General features: G+C 50.9%; 7 protein-coding genes across 7 annotated transcripts; 4 read left to right on the forward strand and 3 right to left on the reverse strand.

Moving 5' to 3' along the window:
- Positions 1-408: 408 nt before the first annotated feature.
- N7533_007483 (uncharacterized protein) lies at positions 409-1,417 on the reverse strand (the record flags this gene model as incomplete). Its single annotated transcript, XM_057104133.1, has 2 exons — positions 409-861; positions 926-1,417. The coding sequence occupies 2 exons, from the start codon at positions 1,415-1,417 to the stop codon at positions 409-411; spliced, it is 945 nt and encodes a 314-aa protein (XP_056959090.1).
- Positions 1,418-1,606: 189 nt separating this feature from the next.
- N7533_007484 (uncharacterized protein) lies at positions 1,607-4,138 on the forward strand (the record flags this gene model as incomplete). Its single annotated transcript, XM_057104134.1, has 5 exons — positions 1,607-1,616; positions 1,669-1,708; positions 1,768-2,069; positions 2,203-3,845; positions 3,905-4,138. 5 exons carry the CDS (start codon positions 1,607-1,609, stop codon positions 4,136-4,138), a joined length of 2,229 nt encoding a protein of 742 aa, XP_056959091.1.
- A 735-nt stretch (positions 4,139-4,873) lies between these two features.
- On the forward strand, positions 4,874-5,983 carry N7533_007485 (alkene reductase; the record flags this gene model as incomplete). The annotated part of the gene is made up of 1 exon (XM_057104135.1): positions 4,874-5,983. One exon carries the CDS (start codon positions 4,874-4,876, stop codon positions 5,981-5,983), a length of 1,110 nt encoding a protein of 369 aa, XP_056959092.1.
- Positions 5,984-6,223: 240 nt separating this feature from the next.
- N7533_007486 (putative MFS transporter) lies at positions 6,224-8,083 on the reverse strand (the record flags this gene model as incomplete). Its single annotated transcript, XM_057104136.1, has 6 exons — positions 6,224-6,235; positions 6,323-7,278; positions 7,342-7,379; positions 7,443-7,551; positions 7,614-7,775; positions 7,846-8,083. 6 exons carry the CDS (start codon positions 8,081-8,083, stop codon positions 6,224-6,226), a joined length of 1,515 nt encoding a protein of 504 aa, XP_056959093.1.
- A 1,517-nt stretch (positions 8,084-9,600) lies between these two features.
- Positions 9,601-9,807, forward strand: N7533_007487 (uncharacterized protein; the record flags this gene model as incomplete). Its single annotated transcript, XM_057104137.1, has 1 exon — positions 9,601-9,807. The coding sequence occupies one exon, from the start codon at positions 9,601-9,603 to the stop codon at positions 9,805-9,807; it is 207 nt and encodes a 68-aa protein (XP_056959094.1).
- Positions 9,808-13,650: 3,843 nt separating this feature from the next.
- On the forward strand, positions 13,651-14,613 carry N7533_007488 (acetate uptake transporter family protein; the record flags this gene model as incomplete). The annotated part of the gene is made up of 2 exons (XM_057104138.1): positions 13,651-14,045; positions 14,106-14,613. 2 exons carry the CDS (start codon positions 13,651-13,653, stop codon positions 14,611-14,613), a joined length of 903 nt encoding a protein of 300 aa, XP_056959095.1.
- Positions 14,614-16,768: 2,155 nt separating this feature from the next.
- N7533_007489 (uncharacterized protein) lies at positions 16,769-18,908 on the reverse strand (the record flags this gene model as incomplete). The annotated part of the gene is made up of 5 exons (XM_057104139.1): positions 16,769-17,513; positions 17,567-17,682; positions 17,729-18,045; positions 18,118-18,759; positions 18,875-18,908. The coding sequence occupies 5 exons, from the start codon at positions 18,906-18,908 to the stop codon at positions 16,769-16,771; spliced, it is 1,854 nt and encodes a 617-aa protein (XP_056959096.1).
- Positions 18,909-19,301: the final 393 nt, after the last annotated feature.

Here is a 19,301-nt window from a genome sequence, read left to right on the forward strand (position 1 = left end):
TTTTATCAACCTACCTAGGTATATCTCCATTCTGAATCCTTCAGATGCTAGTACTCCAACCTTTATAATTGTAAAATAGGTATATTACTACCTAGTTAGTACTTGAAACTTCTAGTACAATAGCCAACTATAGTAGGTACAATAGTCACCTCAGACTGGAACCGTGGAAGAGCATCCACATGAACACCAATTAGTAATGGTCCATAGAAATGTCTGAGTTGGAATCTAATGCTACTAGAACTGGGTTCTGAAAACATCCCTGGCCAATTTTACCAGATATTGTGTAATGCGGCAAATTAGCCACAACGCCCCCGGTTACCGTTGTGAATCATCCAATGTGATAAGTTACAAAATAATATTTGGAGCTTTAAGATAAAAATACAGTTCAAATAAAATCCCCTCGGGTGATCATCCCAGCCACTTTCCAATGCTCTCGCCGAACCAACTGGTCATCTTTTCCTTCCGCTTCGCCCGGCTTTCCTCGTGAGACTTCATGAAAGGCGCGGCCTCCTCCGCATAGAGCTTGTGCTGTTCTAATTGTGCGTTGTGAGCTCGAATCTCTAGCTCTCGCTCGTGTGGCGTTAACTGGTGGATTGGTTTCGAGGGTTTGAACCCTTCCGGAATGGCGACACCGCTTGGGATATCAATATCGGATCGCTTGCCACTGGCCTTGGACGCCTGCTTGGGATCGAAGAGAGACATGAGAGGGGGTGGTTCCTGACCAGCAGCCTTGGCCTCCTCTACACGTTTCTCGTAGTCGAGCATCTGGTGGTAAAGTTTGTCCGCGTGCATCTGGATTCGCTCCTCCTTTTCGGCATCCTGCTGGAAGGACGAGGCGTAGCCGAGAGCCTGGAGGAATTTCTTCGCATAGTTAGTATTATATCAAGACAATAGAGCATGGTATATGGGTCGGAGATCCACTCACACTCTGGGTGACGAAGCATCGCGAAAATGTTCCGTTCTCCGCGGCGCAGTTCGTTAACCGGGACTCAATCTGCTTGCGCCAATTGCCCGTTTGGAAGCATAGTGTCAAGGCTTCGTGCTCAAGCGCACAGTTCTCCATCGCCGCTCGCTGCACTGTATCTCCACGCTCCTTGAATTTCTCGATGACTCGACTCGCCCCGCCATAGACAGCGTCGTCATCCGCGGCAGTCAGCGGCGTATAGGTCTTCCACAGATGCGCGTAGCGACCATCTTGGTATAATGAAGCGGCCGGCAATTGGTCCTCCGTCGGTTCGCTCTGTTTAGATGTTTGCGTCTGCGTCTGCGTCTGGGGTTGCGTGGAGGGAGGTGTTGGCTGCTTCAGATTGGGCGCAGGTTCGTATTTGCTGGGCGTCTCTTGCTCCAGGTACTCACGAAGACCCGGGTCAAGCTTGTTGACAGGGTCGTCTTTATTGTCACCCCAGAACCAGCCCATTGCTGAAAGACTGTAGCAGTTGGTATCGGAATTGTAGAGTTGAGGAAAGGCGCAAAGCAAAGCGTTGCGGAGAAGTCGGCACAAAAATGGATCGGCCCCGATCGACTTTGGGCCCCGACCGCCGTTGGCGCTTCTACTCTTTACTCTTTACCAACCACGACGCGTCTTTCTCGGCGCCGTTCCTCAACAATGGCCTCCAGTACGTGCGCGACATCTGAAATGCTGTGTGAAATATTGCTAATGGTTTATAGCGCGCGAGGAGCGGCAACAAATGCGCCAGCGCGGAGCTGCGTACGCGCCCCTCCCCCGCGAGACCATAACACTGAGGCTTTGGCTAACCCCAGACATAGGACGCGCAAAACCAAGGAGATCAACTTTGGATTTTCATTTGGAGGACCAAGCCTTGGATTTCCAGAACCTACACAGCCTGCTATCATACCTGAGACCACAATACACCCGCAAACCGAACCTGCCTCCATAGCTTCAACTCTGCCGCCCCAGGAAGCTTCGTCGCAACCCCAGTCGCAGACAGATAATATCCAGCGCACACCAGGTAGTGCGCGTAACAGTCGCCCGCCTCGTATTTCTGCGTATGACATACCACCTGACGGAGCCCCCGAGCAAATTCGCAGTAACAAGCGACGAAAGATTAGTAGGTTACGCCATGCTCCTCCGCTAGCTGACGGCCGAATTGACCATATTGAAGACCCCCCCTAGCGCGGAAAAAAACACACCCTTCTCACGAGATGCCGATAATTCCTCGCATGTCAATTCTTCATCTATAGCGAACTCTTCAAAAATACAACCTGGGCATGCGAAGGCCCCGACGGAGGCATCTCAGCAGGAAACCGCGGACAATGTGCCTGTCCTACCATCTCCTCCCGCTCCAGAGATTCAAGAGCCAGAGAGAGCCGAAGAGGCTGGAACCTCGACTGTCAATGGCAAAGAGATAGAGGCTTCCACCCCCGATCTAGCACTCAATCGGTCCCGCCCATCAAAGTCCAAATCCCCGCAGATCGAAGCAGAAGTTCAACCCAATGAGCCATCGTCGAGGAAATCGCGGCAAATAAAATCGCCAATCCAAACCGACCAAGAAACCGCAGACAACCAGCCAGAGCAAGTTCCGCGGAAATCTATATCGCCTCGGACGAAGAGGGGGAAACAACCCAAGTCAAATGTGCAAGAAACGCCCAGTGATTCTGCAGAGGCTCCCGAGACTAGCCACACTCCTACGGCAAATTCTACAGCCGGCCTCGACGCGTCTGATGTTGCCGCAAATGGCAAGCAAACACGCATAAAGGCGACAGGGAAGAAGACCGCGAAAGAAGCGGCAGCTCAGATCAACGGCAATCGCTCGAAATCACCAAGCACAGAGGGGACAGCACCGGATACTGCGTCTGAGAATCAGGATCAGCAAGCCCAGCCCAGCAATATCGCCAAAGGCAAGCGCCCCCGTAGAAACTTTTCACCTGCGAAGGATTCGAATAACACCGAGACGGAACCACAACCTCAGAGTCCAGTGGCTTCTGCGTCCACTGCCGGTGAACCATCTACAACAGGTGCACGCCAAACGCGGAAGCCAGCAAAGAGGAAGAAGACCCAATCTGAACCTGAGACCAATCCGGAGGTTGATGAAGAACCAGAGGCGGAATCTGCAAAGTCGAAGTCCCGCAAGACTAGATCAGGAGGGAAATCTAAACGTGCTCATGAGCAACAGGCAGAGCCAGAGGCACAAGACGAAGAGGCATCCCAGGAGCCAGAGCAGGCAATGGAACCAGAACCACCAAAGCAGCGTCGTCGTCAGGGAAAGAATGCCAATCAAAGAACAAGAACAGAAGCGTCTCCGACAGAAGAGCCATCGGAGGCAGAGGCAGAGGCAGAGGCAGAAGAATCACGTCCGACACAGCGAAAGTCAAGAGAACCTCGTGGAGAGACTGTACCTGTTACAATCCATCGACTTGTTAATACCTCTGCCCTGGGCACCTTTGATATTTCTGCCAATGACCCTGGAGAGGAAGGAGACAGGCCTACCGATGAATCCTCGACCCAACAGAAGACCAAACTTCCAAACCGCGGAGGTGTCAATCCCGCCGATGTCTTGAGTCAGATCTGTCGTGAGACCTTAGAAAAGACGCTGACGACGCTGAAGACTGGAATTGAGAATGAAACAAACGCTGCGCGGCGTGCTGAATGGTCACGCAAGCGCAAAGCCGTTGAGAATTTTGGCATGGAGCTAGACGGCCGCCTGTTAGACTTGAGTGAAATGCTGGACAGCAATTTTGTGCTTGGTGTGCAACTCAAGAAGGCGAAGCGCGACATGATGGAATTGCGGAGCCACCTCCATCAGGTGCGGCGGGAGCGAGAAAGTATAGCTCTACAGATGGATCAGGTGCGGAGCAGGCACATGCAGAAGGAGAATGAGAAGACGGTAAGCTTTTGTTGTTTACCCCTGACTCTAGCCAGGAGCAGACTGACGATTAACTATAGACACGTTCTACTATCAACAATTCCATTCACAGCCTCGAGCTTGCACTCGACCGCAACCAATATCGCGGGTCACCATCGACCGAGCCATCTTCAACTGAGCTCGAGTTCTTACTTCGGAGTGTGGCTGAGGAAGTGAGCTGCCGCGCCCCTGGATCACAAGGTGGTCTCCTCCATCAGATCCGGTCTTTCAATGCGCAATTAGAATCGACGGCACGACAGCTGGAGAGATCGTGATGTGATGAATTCGTAATCGGAGTACTTTTAGCCATATTTGTCATTTTCGTGATACCACCTACCTGGCCGGGCCAGGGAAATCGGAGTTGCAGGAATTAGTGTTTACTTGTTGTGTTATTGTGTTACTTTGTGATTTGCTTTGCAAGTTGGATGGGGAGTATGAGTATAACCTTGGCGTGAGGTGAGGAGGTGCATTTGTACAGTGTGACGACGGTTTGTCAGCGTCGCTATTCCCGTATCTCCGAAACAATAAACAAATTCAATTTGCTTCTTCCCGCAAGTACGGGAGATAGAAATGATATTAGTATTTCCAAGTTTTTACTTTAAGGTATTTTAGAAGCCTATCGAATTACGGAGTGGTACTACTCCGTACATAGATGGAAACCATGTTTGGACAGTCGGGATTGAATCTGCCGATGCTCCACTTCGGAGACTTTTTGTGGATGAAATCTTCACTTAATCCGCAGTTGCTTTCCAAGCCTCGCGGGTCGGCTTTGCTTGGAAATCATCTTGTGGGCCAAGGTAGCAATTTAAATTCTCATAACATTTATTGAGATATAAGAATTCTGTCTGTACCTCAATATCTACTACTTCATCTACTATCCCATCTACTATATCAGTTCATCCTCTATTGGTGCTAATTGACATACTAAACCTTGCATACTCCGATTCAACCCTATACCTCTTGCCAGAATACCTACATATTTCCAGATCACAAAACAAAACACCTCAAAAATGAGCAAGCTCTTCAGTCCCATCCAGGTCGGCCGTATGGAGCTCTCCGCCCGCCTGGCCATGGCCCCAATGACTCGCTTCCGCGTCGACGAGAACCACAATCCTCTCCCAATGGTGAAGGAATACTACGAGCAACGCGGCTCAACACCAGGAACCCTCCTCATCACTGAAGCCACCATCATCTCCCCACAAGCCGGCGGCTACAAAGCCGTCCCAGGCATCTACACCGACTCCCAGATCGCCGCCTGGAAGGAAATCACCGACGCCGTGCACGCCAAGGGCTCCTACATCTACATGCAACTCTGGGCACTCGGCCGCGTCACAGACCCAACCTACCTCCCCAAACTGGGCGACTACGACGTCGTCTCCGCAAGCGACATCCCCGCCGCCTCAGGCGCCGCCAAGCCGCGCCCCCTCTCCGAATCGGAGATCCAAACCTACATCCAAGACTACGCGCAAGCCGCGCGCAATGCCGTCGCTGCGGGCTTCGATGGCGTCGAAATCCACGCTGCGAATGGGTACCTGATCGACCAGTTCATCCAGGATGTGTCGAACCAACGCACGGATAGCTGGGGCGGCAGCGTCGAGAACCGCGCTCGCTTCGCGCTGGAGATTACGCGGGCCGTGGCCGATGCCATTGGCGCTGACCGGACTGGAATTCGATTCTCGCCCTACAGCACGTTCCAGGGCATGCGGATGGCGGACCCAATTCCGCAATTCACGTATCTGGCCTCCGAGATTGCGAAGCTGAAGCTTGCCTATGCGCATATCGTCGAGCCCCGGATTGCGGGTAATGCTGATACTGCGGAGACTTCTGATGGGCTGGAGTTCTTCTTGGAGGCGTATGGCAATGCCACGCCGGTTATTATTGCTGGTGGGTATAAGGCAGAGACGGCTCTTGAGGCTATCGATGGCAAGTACCGATCGTATGATGCTGTTATTGGATTTGGGCGGCCGTGGACGTCGAACCCGGATCTGCCTTTCCGACTTAAGGCTAATGTCCCGCTTGTTCCTTATAACCGGGATACCTTCTATAATGCTGGGTCTGCTACTGGCTATATTGACTGGGACTTTAGTCCTGAGTTTAAGGCTACTCAAGTGGGGGCTTAGAGCGGCTCTCGTGGGTTAGATTTTAGAGTGCTTATTGCATAGCGTGTGGATCATTGTTTGGCTAGGGCTAGATCTGTTGTTCTTGTTATATACCTAGTATACATTAAATGAATGTATGACAGACTGCTTCTTGAGTTCATCTTTCTACTAAGCATGATATACGATATCTACGTCGATCCAAGAGAATTGTCATCACCGTCTAAGACAAAAGAAAGTATAGACCATCCAAAGGACCTCCGATCAAAGCTTATACTAGAAGCAAGTCAGCAATCGCACTCTCAACCGCAACCAAACAACAATAAAAGAGGATAAAGAGAGAAAAGAATGGAATGAATTTACCCGAAATTCCCGATTCTCCCGATCCGTCAAATCCCAAAACTCCGAATTCTCCTGATGTACCTCACCCTCATGGCGCGCATCTCGACGCCGATTCTCCCACCCATAAAAGAAGCGCAGCATAAACGCAAAGATAATAGCTAGCGTCACGGTCACAACAAGCGCAATCTTCGCAGGGATATAATCCGGCTCGTCCTTGGTGCGGAACGTGAGCGGGCCGAGAATATTACCCAGGCAAAAGGCCATCAAGAGAATGGCGTTCATGGTGACTTTCTTCGTGTGGCCGGCGGCATTGGCGCCGGCGAGGGAGTAAAGTATTGGCAAAGCAGACCCGATGACTTGGGTTAGGTAGTTACCTGCTAGCTGTGCTGCCTTCATGTCCTTTGGCGAGAAGGCGAGGAGACAGCCGCCGAGTAGACCGATAGTCAGCGAAGCAATGACGCAGAGACAGCGCTGGTCATACCGCGAGGCGCAATACGAGGCCGTCACGATACTGACGATGCTCACGGCTCCATTGGGGATATTCAGGAGCTCGGTTTCTTTCGTCGTGAAGCCGATATTCTTGATTATGAGGGAGGTGAAGCTGCTCACGGCTGCGTTGGAGATATTCATCGAAGCCACGATGATGACGATCAGGTATGTTTGCGGATCGCGGAATACCTCGGCGAATTGGTGCCATTTGAAATGCTTGCTTTCGATACCGGTGCGGTTCTCGCGGAGGCGTTCGATGGCGAGGACTTTTTCGGCGTGGGTGAGTTTTGATGTCATTGGGTTGTCTGGGAGAAAGATTATGATGCAGATTCCTACGGCAATGGTTATGATGCCGAAGATTAGGAACATTATTTGCCAGGAGTTGAATTGGTCGTCTGTGTAGAAGAGGAGGCCGTAGGCGACCAGTGCGCCCATTATTGAGGCGGTTCCTGTGCCTAGATACCATGTTCCCATTCGTTTGGGTTGTTCTGTTCAGGGCAGTGGGTTAGAGGATGTATGGATGAAGGGTAGTACGGGAGAGGTAGTTATACCTGTTCGTTTGTACCACATGGAAGTGATGAGGATGAGTCTGAGAAGGTGTAAGTAAGAAAATGATCGGACCCAGTGATGGCGTATACAGGATTTTTCTCACGCTGGTGCAATTGCACTTTCAAAGCATCCCAGAAGCACCCGAAGGGTCATAAGTCCTCCAAAATTCTTCGCGGTGCAGTTCAACGTGGTCATCAGACCCCACAGGGTGACTAGATAGATTGGTCAATTTTCATTTCCATTTCAATTCCAACAATGTCTGGGATCGTCGTACCGTTCAATCCCAAGTATTTTGCTGTTGGCAATCGCTGCATGAGAAAACCAGTGGGTAGTTCGAAGACGAGGTATGTCACGTAGAAGGCCAAGGTCAAGTCAGAGAACTCATTAGTGCGCATATTAGTATCGCTCAATAATCCCATAACTGATGCGTAGTTGACTTTGGAAACGAAGTATTAGACTGTGAAACTTGGAAGACGGCATCTTTGTTGATCCTATTGAGCACCTACTGAGCACTTTGTCCAGGTACTGCAGATTATATGCCGCCCACATGAGCGGCATAATCATCCAGTCAATCTTGCGAACGAGGGTTTTCTCATCAACCTCCGTCGCATCGAGATTATCCCCAGTGCGGAGAAAGTCCAGTGCTGCATCTGCCTTTCCATCTTGGATGGTCCCGTTCTTCACATCAATATCCAGATCATCCCTGCGGACCGGGTGGTCGTGTTTCTCGGACGGGACTCCCATGTTTCAAAAATGTAGACTCATTCAATTGCTGTATTTGAGCTAGAGAAACTATTCGAACGCTCAAAGAAGAAGCTCTCCTCTGCCAGTGCGAGGGCAACCCATTTTGATCTCCCCTTCCTTCCCCGCTTCATCCTCAGTGTATCTTTAGAGTAGCATTATCAGTGTCCTCGGCTCATTTCAGCTACAACCTTGATCCATCCAACGACTGATAACAGCCGCGGCGATTCCTCAAGTAGAAGCTTGATCCAGACGAGATAGAGCGAGAACGCGGGGAAGACGGGCTATTCCGCCGATGAGAGATGTGCACAGACGGGGGGAGGAGTATCCCAAGTCATGGTTGGCTGCGATTATCCCCTCGAGGCCGGACCTGAGAGGGCAGAGCGGCAGATAGTTTGACCATTGCTAAATATACTAGTGGTAGATATGCCAGATATGCCAGATATCAGAGGTCTTTCTCAATGGTCGATGCGTCGTGGTTATTAGGCCTGATGAGGAAGGTGCGGCAGACGAAGCGACGATTGCTGCAAACCCCGCACGAGTTGCGAGGGGGTTGAGTCGGTGATGAATCAAGGAGGAGATTGTGCTGTCAACTATAATGAAGTGAGCAGTGAGTAGTGAGCAGTAAGCAGTGAGTATTTTCGAAATCAATGATAAGAGTGGAGCAGCATTGAGTAGGATGGGCTGATCAAGTTGAGCGGTCTCAAAGAGGAGATGGCTGGCTCCATAGAATGAACAAATTGGCGGACACAAGTCTATCCGGGAGGAATGGGACTCTAGGGTTAATTTGATGGATTGTCATCGATTGTCATGGCTGTTGTGACCTCATCCAAGACCTATTTTTGAGACGAGAGCTCACCGCAGGATGAGCGATTTCCTTGGTGCACTGCAAAGAGCGATGATCATCGCGGGATCCAGAGCTCCACGACTCTCTGTTTTTGGAGAGCTGAGCTGTCCAGGCATTGGGCATGATTGCCACCGAGTACACGAAGTACAGCAACTTTTCGAGCATTGGACGGCAGACCTTATGCACAGACTACTCGGTAGTCTAGGTTGAGTCTACATCTGACCTATCCCAATCCATTAGCTCCAGCAATCCCCCCGCATGACACCATCGACCCCAACACTTTCTTTTCGTCGGTAAGAAATTCTCCATCTTTCGGCCGGTCATACCAAATAAATCATTCTTTGTTTTCCTCTGGGGGATATCCGACGCAGCCGGGGGGGATCCACCATTTGTGGCTCATCAGCAGACATTGGAAACCTCTCCATGGTATTACCCATAACCGTGGGTAATCAGCCCATAGTTCCGCTCCGCCGAGCCGAAAACGGCCAACCTTCTAGCAATATTCTCGGCATCGGTAAAGGCGAAAACTTACTCCACAAGGGTCTCTATCCACAGTTCCACGGTTCGCGGGGATGAGTCTCCGTCATCCCCAGGGTCTGGTTAAAGGTGGCGGAGGAAAAACCAGGCCCCGGGTCCTGAAATTCCTGCCACATGTTCCCCAGACTGTGTATACATGGCGCTGGTAAACTGTTCCGTTCCATTGGTTCTACTGGTTCGCTGTGATACGCAGCGTCGCATGCTCAACGCCGGCATAGCCGGACAGACAGGCGCGGCACTGTACAAACACGTACATGGCACGGCACGCTGCGGCCACTGCGGTGCCGTCGCTGACGTCAAGTCGGGCCAGCTTGTGTGGCCGGAGACTGTGGTTCGTTGGTGAGAATGCAGAGAAGAACTCAATGGGCTCATTACCCCCCGCACAGAGGATCGGTCAGATGAGAGAAATGTGGGGAAAACAGTCGCTCTTTTCGATAATTCTGGAGGTGTCGCCAATGCCATGCATGTTGATCTTGCTCGGCGCAGAGCCGGGAGAGCTCTCCCCGCACATGGCCTGATCGCAATGGTTGCGGGGAGAAGGAAGGCTGAAGATCGTGAGGATTTCTCAAATCTGGTTGGTAAGCGGGAGAACGGAAGGCTTGGATTGGGGATGCTTGGATGCTTGGAGGCTTGGAATGAAGAGTATTCCTGTTCTTGTTCTTGTTCTTGTTCTACTATTGCTAGATCCGGGGGTGGCGATTTTAATAGAAACCTTAAGGGCCATCAGGCCCCTCAAGTTATTGAAAGCCAGATACCGTATTGTCTCACATGACTTGAGTGTCTTCTCGAACTTTGGTAAGGCTGGAATAAAGAGTTTGGTAGTTACGAACAGGAAAATCGTGGGTTTTCCACGTGGGAAGCTCCGCAAGCAAATACGGATTTGCGTCATCGTGAAGAGCTGTATGGAGTATGAAGTATAGATCGGTGAATCTGGGTACTCTATACCCCGCACTCCTAAGCGATATGAGGTAGATTTACCCCAACCTCCATCAAAGACAAGCAATCTGGGGTTAATCTTAAAATACTAGTAGTACGTATGTCTCATGGCGGAGTGTATGCGGGGAGGATGCGGAGAGATTATGTAGGAACAATGATCGACTGGGGCCGCGAAGACGACCTGCAATCCTGATCCTGATACTGATCCTTCAGCCCTGTGCACAAGTACCTACATAATCGCCCTAAATCACGTTTAACTCGTACAGAGTACCCCGTGCTATGTATAGACCCTAGCTATTGAACCGGATAAATACGAAAACAATATTGAGTTGTTTTAAGGGAGGTCAATGGTGATAATTAGTGATAATATCATCTAGGATACTAATGCAGGGAGCAGGAATTCATTTATCTGAATCTTAGCTCCACATTTCCACAATAATTACGGAACAATGCTTGTTAATTTCATGGCAAGCCACTGGGCGGCCGCCACCTGCTGACTACTTTGGCGGGCTTACTATTGCAGTAGTCTGATGCGCCATCCAATGCATGCATCAATAGTAGTGAAACTCCATCAATCATATACGGGGAACCACTAGCCAAGGATGGGAGTTTTGGAATTGCATCCCCGGCGTGCCAATGGCCGCTCGATGAAGAGATTTCTATTTTCGACCGAACTCGATTTAGTTCATCTCGCCAACGCGTGGTTTGAGGTTGAGGTGTGTTTGCGGGTAGACTAGCGATTTGGGGATGGCCCGCGTCTGACATGGTCAAGTTACAGAGTACGGAGTAGGGTGGACGGAGTAAGTACAGCTCCTGACACGACATTTTCACCGTCGCCACGTTGAGAAAGGGACAGCTGGCCGCGTTAGCATGGTATTAACCCCCAAAGACTTTTTTTTTTCTCCCGCGAGCCTTGTCCTCGTGTTCGTGTGGAACTAGGAGCTTACGAGGGACCCATTTGAAATCAAGCTCTCTTTGTTATGGAGTGAGCCAATCTGATACACGGTCGGTGTCACTACAATGGAGTAAGCTCCTCTTCTGGGGAGCCTAGGGCGGGCCGAATCCGAAGCATGTGTGCAACACCCACCACCATGGGAATCCACAAGTGGTTCAAAGTCTAGTCCACAGGCTGTCTACAACAAGGTCTAGTTCCTGCACAAGATCTTTTTGGGATTGAATTGTCCCACCAGAGTCGCGTCTCCGGGACAATCACGATGGAGACAGAGGACGCACACAAAAAGTGGATGTTGTGAGAGAAAAAAAAGAAAAAAAAGGAAAAACAAGACAAGACTCTGGCTAGGTCAATTAGTGTGCATCAAGGTCCACGTCGATCTCCATCTGTGGCTCTCCGCCAGTTTGCGAGAGGATCTCTTTTGAGAAAGAGAAGAAAAACACAGCCTTGATTACCGGACCGATGGCCTGTCAGGGCCTAGTGGCAGGCACGGAATGAATGGTGCGACATCCCGGCCGCGTCGCATAAAGTCTATCAGGGACCCATCTCAGTCAAAGCAAGCGCGAGACAACGAGCAGTTTAATGAGGATTTCCGCTGTCGCTGTCGCTCGGAAGGGCCGCGAGGGGCCGCGACGTTGCTACTCCACGCGTGGATGGGACGAGACGATTTAGTGCTGGGGCTACATCTCTTTTTCGTAAGGATCAGGTGCACCGTGCGATAAGCCGTGTTCCATCTGCCCCTCTCTCTCACACACTCACTCACTCACTTTCGTTTTGCCCCTTTTTTTGGGAAGTGGTTCGAATGATGAAGAGCAAGGGCCAGGTAGTAGACGATGAAAGTGTGGTGAGAGGGGATTGGTGCATAAACCAAGGGATTCCACACGTAATTCCACTGCCAAGCACAACATGCAATTAATTCGGACTAGACAGATTTGCTTAGGTCGCCCAAAGCGAGTTTAGTGTGGAGTCAGTGATGGATTTTTAGCCGGGAAAGGGTGTTGGGAGGGTGTTGGACAGCTTCGAATTTAACCATAATTTATGAGTAATCAATAATACCTCCTACGTACATTAGTCTGGTATTTGTCGTATCGCAATACAACGCCACAGGTTCTCCCCGAGGCTAGCAAGACTTCCTAAAGGTTGCCATTGACAGCTAAATAGGCATGGTCATGACCCTGGGGCCCACCTGCCCCGAAGATCTGTGATCACCAGAGCAGCTGAACCAGTGAGCCACACTGCTCCATGCCTTCTGAACCAGTCTTGTTCTGCTCTGGAAGGGGTTGCCCCCACACTCACTCCAATACTGTACATACTGTACTCCGTAGTCCGTACTCTCCGGGTTCTTGTTGCCATCCCTAACTCCGTGACCAGTTAATGTTTAGTTTGGTACCCGCGGATTGACCTCCCCATGTCCCAGTGCCAACCCCGGTCCATCCGCTGTGCCGTCTCCCCGGATGTATGAGGTCCATCCTGCAAATGGTAAACCCTGTGTAAGCTAAAACCAAAAACCCTTGTCCCCCGTACTCTCCGTACCAGACCTAGGCCTGTCGCAAACAAAAGCACGCTGTTAGTCATTTTTAATTAATTTCCTTTTTTTTGCCTTGCAGATGTCCATGGGTGTGTTAGTTGCGAGTGGCTGCGTGTATATAAAAATAAAAGCCCATCAGGTTACCTTTTTTCTCCTCCTCTGATTTTCTCACTTTTTGTTTCTCTCTTGTTTCCCACTCTCGAACCCATCTCCAATTAACCTCTGTTAGTGTCGGTGGGACTGCTCCTCTCAACTGCACATCATTGCAATTTATTGAGACCATCCTTTTGTCTCAGCGGGTCAACAGGTAACTTTTGTCTCCACTTTTTCCCTTTCGTCCATGCTCCTTTCGCCCCTGCTCTTCCCCGGTGTTTCTTTTTTCCCTTTTTTTTTTGCTGTGATTTTTCGGCCACGATCCCGAGTCTTTCAGCCGAGCTTCCCAATGGGCGGTTTGGTTGTTGTTTCTCGGGCCAAGAACTTATATTAGCTCTGTCCCCTGACCTTTCGACATCCTTCTCCCCTTCTCATCTCTATTTCCATCCTTTCCAGCAGCGCTGATTGGCTTTTGGACTTGATCGCTTTTCTTCCCCTTCCACCTCTTTTCGATTTAACTGTGTTATCTCCAATTGAGACTTTCTTCCATTGTTCAGCGAGCTGAACTCTTTTTTTCCCCAATTCACTTTTTTTTTTAACCACCTCAAACTCGCCTTTTTTACCAACCCTCTCAATTAATACCTTTGTGATTTCTTTCTAGAACTTCACGTATCATCATGTCTGTAACTGACACTACCAACAACGGCTCCCTCGAGAAGGATGTCGGTGTCGCCCCCGCGGCTGCCGGGCCCAACCTTCAGCCGCAAATGTCGGCCGAGGAGCACGAGGTCGCTCGCCAAGCTGCGCGCTTCGGCTACGGTCCTCTCTCTCACGTCAACACTGCTGAGGCTCGTCTCCCTGCCTTTGGTGGTGAGTTCCAGCCCGGTCTGTACAAGCCTGTCGAGGGTCGCAAGTTCGCCAACCCGGCTCCTCTGGGCCTCTGCGCTTTCGCCTTGACCACTTTCGTGCTGAGCGCCATCAACATGGGTGCTCGCGACCTCACCGCGCCCAACATCGTTTGCGCTCTGGCTTTCGGTTACGGCGGTCTGGTCCAGCTGCTTGCCGGCATGTGGTATGTTATCATTGAAATCCTCCGAGTCGTGAAACGAAGTATCCACTAACAATATCCCAGGGAAATGGCCGTCGGTAACACCTTCGGTGCCACTGCTCTCTCCTCGTACGGCGGTTTCTGGCTCGCGTTTGCCATCGTCTTGACACCTGGTGGCTTCGAAATCGAGAAGAGTCTGACGGTCACTGCTTCCGACGGCACGACCAGTGTCGTTCCCTTCGCGAACTCAATGGGTCTCTTCCTGATGGGCTGGTTCATCTTCACCACCATCCTGGTCTTCTGCACCCTCCGTTCCACCGTTGCCTTCTTCATCCTGTTCTTCACCCTGGATCTGACCTTCCTCCTGCTGGGCATTGCCTACCTGCTGCACGATGACGCCGGCACCCCCAACGCCAACATCCAGAAGGCTGGTGGTTTCTTCGGATTCCTGGCTGCTTTCGCCGCCTGGTACAACGCCCTGGCTGGTCTGGCCGACAACAGCAACAGCTTCTTCGTCATCCCTGTTGCTCACTTCCCCTGGTCTGCCACCGGCCGTGAGCGCCGCCAGAAGACCGACCGGGAGCTGGCATAAATTATTCCTCCACTCCCTGCGTCGTCTCGATCATGACGGAATGAAAGGATGGTTGATAATGCCCCCCCGTTGCGTTGCGCGTTTGTAATGTTTTCTGATACCCCTCGTGCCATTCAGGGATATGGTTGAAAAGTGATGGGATTTATTCCTTGTCGTTTGGCAGGAATCTTGAACATGGGCGCGGATCTCCCTTTTTCGAACGCTTTCATTAGTCGTTCGCCAATGGAATCGCAGTACCGTTTTAAGCCTTTTCATGCTTGGCCGTTATCCTCGTAGCTTTGCTTCATCCTTTTTTCTTCCGTTCGATGATTGTTGAATTGTCGTTCGGGATGATGGAGCATTTGCACAAATCGGCTCGTGACTCGGGAAAGAACATAAGATAGTTCTTTCTTTCGGGCTCGAGTACATAATCAGGGGCGGTTCGCGTTGCGTTCCCCTCATATTTCCTTGTTGTATTTAGTCTCCTTGCCTGTTATTGCGTGGCTTGTAATAATTCATCCTAAATGATTAATTCTCTCCGAATACACGTACCTTGTGAACCCGTAATTCGTCACTTGCCCCTGTCCCTGCCTTGTATCGCCCAATTGTCGGACAATGGTTGTTTTTATGTGAACTGGTTCGTCGAGGTCGGATGACGGAGACATGCCACCCATACCTTGGCTAAAAGGAAGACCTGGAGCCACAGTAAGCAAAGAGTTAGTCTTGACAATCATTTGCTCATTGTGTAGCTGCTTTATATCAAAGCAGTGCCCAGGCGAGCATCAGTGCGAGGCCCGCAGGGAGGACCCGGATCCCATGATAGAGGCGATAAACACATGAAAATGTGTATGCAGTCCGTAGAATCATACAATCCGTACAATCGGGAGAAATGAGCTGCAAACCAGGCATTGGGTCATGATCATTCAAGAACCATGGAAAGAAAGATTCTGTCAGTCGAAAAAGTAAACATTGCCGGTCAATCCCAGGTGGGTTGGGCATGGGCGGCTTTAAGTAAGTGTGTAGATCAGGTACGCAGCCCCGATCTACTTCTCAAAGACAGAGAAGGTAAACCTCCGTTTCGACTCGGTTTTAGGTACACCCTGCCCTAGTCATCCAATAGAAGGTGGGTAATAACTAAAATTATCCCTGAGACACGGGGAATTTGGTCTGAAAAGGAGGCCTAGAGCACCGTAAATCACAGTCCCGAGGCGAGACAGGGCAAGTCTGTTGCGCGAAGGTTAAGTCAACCCTAATTTTCAGACGCAAATAGTGGATGGGGAGTGGAATGTAGATACCTAATTTGGGTTGGGCCGGTTACTCAAACATAGTAAGGGGTAAAGTAAGCAAGGCTTTATATTTCCTAGTTTTGAGGCGGGGGAAAGGGCCGAAGTGAAGAGGAAAGAAGAAAAATATTTGGCCCTGGATGAAGGCTCTCTTTTGACTTGGTTCGACTGTCAGACTGCTAGCTGAAACGCACCACAGCTCCCTATCTATCCCGTCCCGAGCTTGCCGACCTCCACCCGATCCTTTCTCGGTCTATACTCGGTGTTCAGGGGTCGGCGATAGTTCGGTCGGCATTTGTGGAGTTCCCTGCCGAGCAATTCTTTGATTTATCATGGGCTGTTATTGGGACTTGGTGCGTGAGTTGTATGTAATGGCATTTATTGCGATGACAACACTACTAGTAGGTTGTTGTAGAGTATTATTGCAAGTTAAAAGGGGGAGACTTTGTTGGGGGGGGTTCTGCGTCTTCGGCAATTGCTCGGTGGCATCTGTTCTTGAACACCCTTAATTCTAGTTAGACTGTCTGGCTAAATATGCAATCGGCCCCCCATTCGTAGTCTAAAGCCCGGTGGATCGCACGGCGGGCAGGTGCCGACTGAACCGTGTCAGCGGGCTTTTGTTAGTTCTGTGCTCTTGATACGTCAGCTGAGCTACGTTGGGGGCAGATACTAGTACGGAGTAGTTTTCCTTTTCATTTCAATAGACTGTTTCATTTAGTCATTACTCGTGTAGTATTTAGCATGCAGTATGTGCCAATTATTGTATCTGGTTTCATTCACATGTCATAAGAGGGGTGGTGGTAGAGTGTGGTGAGAGTTTCCAACGCTTCCGGGAGTTTCAATTGATTTGAAGCCCCCATTTCGGTTTCGGCGGGGGAAAAAATGATGATGCATCATCGCGCAGCCGAGAAATCCGACTGTAGTTGGACCTCCTGCCATATCTGACGTAGCATAGGAAGGTGGACACGATCGACGTAGAAGAAGCCCAGGAGGATGGACCGGGCTTCCTGCCAAGACGTCACACCATGTAGGCGGCAAGCTGTTGCGAGCTCCGAGACAAAAAATGTGCGTTCCAATGGCATCACTTGGCTGCATGCTGCACCAACGAATAGTAGCCATATCAAAAGATCGCGACAGAGGGCGAAGACGCCAGATGGGATAGTGGCTTCCAACGCGGCACGGAGGGCGGTGATGGGTTTCGGCAGCAGCGGTGCGATCATTGGATAGAAGTTCCAGATTGCACTGTTGTGGAAACATAGACAGGCTAGGCGAACACAGCCCTCGATGGAATTATCGCCCTTGGCTTGGCCAGTGGGTGTGTACCGGTCCGAATGGAGTGCGTACTCCACATACACCACTTCGAAATTGAAGTAGTCCTCGGTCTCTTCATTGAAATCTTTGTATCCAGTAGTCCCCTTGATCCATTCCGCATACCAAGTGAGTTCGAGGAGGTCATAGATGATTTTGGCAAACAAATCACTGAAAATTCCTGGGATTTTGATCAAGGGGAGAAGGCGGGTGGCAAGAAGAGCGATATCATCATTAGGCGGCGCGAGAGTGAGCCCCATGGGTCGAATTGATCGGACAAAAGGGAAAATGGGTCTTGTCATTGCCATGCAGGCGACTCGGATATCCGTCCTGTGTGGTTTGATTAGCTAGTGATATGGTCCCTGCACGATAAAGATACTGACCATGATATCTGAAAGCGAACATCTGGTGGGACATCCGCAAAGTTCTTACGTAGTCCGATCATTTGCCGTAAGCCCGCCAAGTGAATCTTGAGATAATCCGGATTTCCCGATGCGATCTAAGGCTGTAAGCACGTGCTTATCTTGAAGTGTTGACTGACTCACCTCGATCGTCAGAAGAGCAGAAACAGCAGCAATCAGTTCGTCACTCGAGGCTTTGACGGGATCCGACAAGCCTTCATTCACCAATCGAATGGTTTCACCGCGGTGATGAAAAGTATCTACCACTAGCGCGCTGCGTGTCTGATTTGGATCTCGAACCGGTAATTCCCCTCGCTGCATGGCCGCATTGGAAGTGGCCACACATATTGTAGCGTGCAGGACAGCCGGGTCGCGCTGGATCAGTGATGCCCAGTGCGCCTGCAGTTTGGGCTTATATCGGGTTTGTAATGGGTGTGCTTCTTGCGTTAGATCCCAAAGGACTACACACGAGTATCATTAGTCAATTGAGCCAAGAGATGCCAGAGACCGCAACATATAGCGTGATAACCCACAATTTTGCAAATGTCGCATCATTCGATCTGTGAGCTGTGTATGTCCGGTATTGAAGGGATCATGGGCACCTGACCCCACCACCGACCACGTTGCAAGCGATGACGATTGATCTTGGTAGCCCACTACTTCGTCATTGTACCACACTTGCTGCGATGTATCTGGGTAGTAGTCGACAGGAGGGGTGGTCTCCGGGGTCAATTCCTGCTTCACGTCTGACTCGTCAACAAATTGTTGAGAGCCATGCGAGGACGAGGACGAGGACGAGGATGAGGGTGGTGGAGGAGGCGACGGCCCTATGGGACCGGGTACAGTCTCGGGTGTTTGAAAGGAAAGATGCTTCCAAGACTTGCCCTTATACCGCTTGGTGCTCTCCAGACGCTTTTTCCGATTGTGTTCTGACATGACGTGAGACCGAATCCGCTTCAACGTCTCCTCCTTCGTGCCCCCCGACGCTGACTCCGGGTCCGTATGGACCCAAAACAGTGTCGACTTCCCCGCGGATGCATTTGCAGCCCTGCGAGGCTTGCGGACCTTGGCAGGCGCATTGCGCTCTGTCTTTACTGACGGTGCGGTCTGCGATGATTGTGGATCCGACGGTTGAGACGCGGGCGGCACGGCCGGACTGATCGGCGTGAGCTCAGCTGGGGGGGACAGACGTCGGAGGAACGGTGAGAGGGTCAGGTTGAGGATTGTCGTGGGCGGGCCAAGATGCAGTCGCGGACGATCGTGATAGCAGAGGCAGGGCTTGTTTGTTACCCCCGGCCCCCGAGGAGGAATCCTTAGCGTCCATGATACGAGCTTATCCAAAGGTGGGTAAGAACCCTTGTGAAGGCGAAAACCAGCTTGCCTGCCTCGGAGAGCGGGTGAGAAGGCCGGAATAGAAATGCGGCCGGCTCGTCCCTCGCGCACGGAGTAGGATATTCTGCTGGGTAAATTCTTCACGCTGATGATAGCATGGGTGAAGCATAGCCCCCGCTAATGTCGCTAGTGGGCTGTGAGGCTGCGCCCGGTGGGAATCGCTTGGTACTCGAGGAGGCGGGAATGGAAAGGTAGAGAGAGATGATGAGGATGACTGATACAAAAGTCCGAAAGAAAGTACGGGACCAAAAGGTTAATCAACTTCTAGGCCCGTGGGATGTAGAAGATGGAAGGTCTGATCTCAACTTGAACCTAGATCCAGACA

The sequence above is a fragment of the Penicillium manginii genome (assembly GCF_028828005.1).
Source record: "Penicillium manginii strain IBT 31320 chromosome Unknown utg000005l:1.0-5665137.0:1.0-5668048.0, whole genome shotgun sequence".
NCBI classification, from domain to species: domain Eukaryota; kingdom Fungi; phylum Ascomycota; class Eurotiomycetes; order Eurotiales; family Aspergillaceae; genus Penicillium; species Penicillium manginii.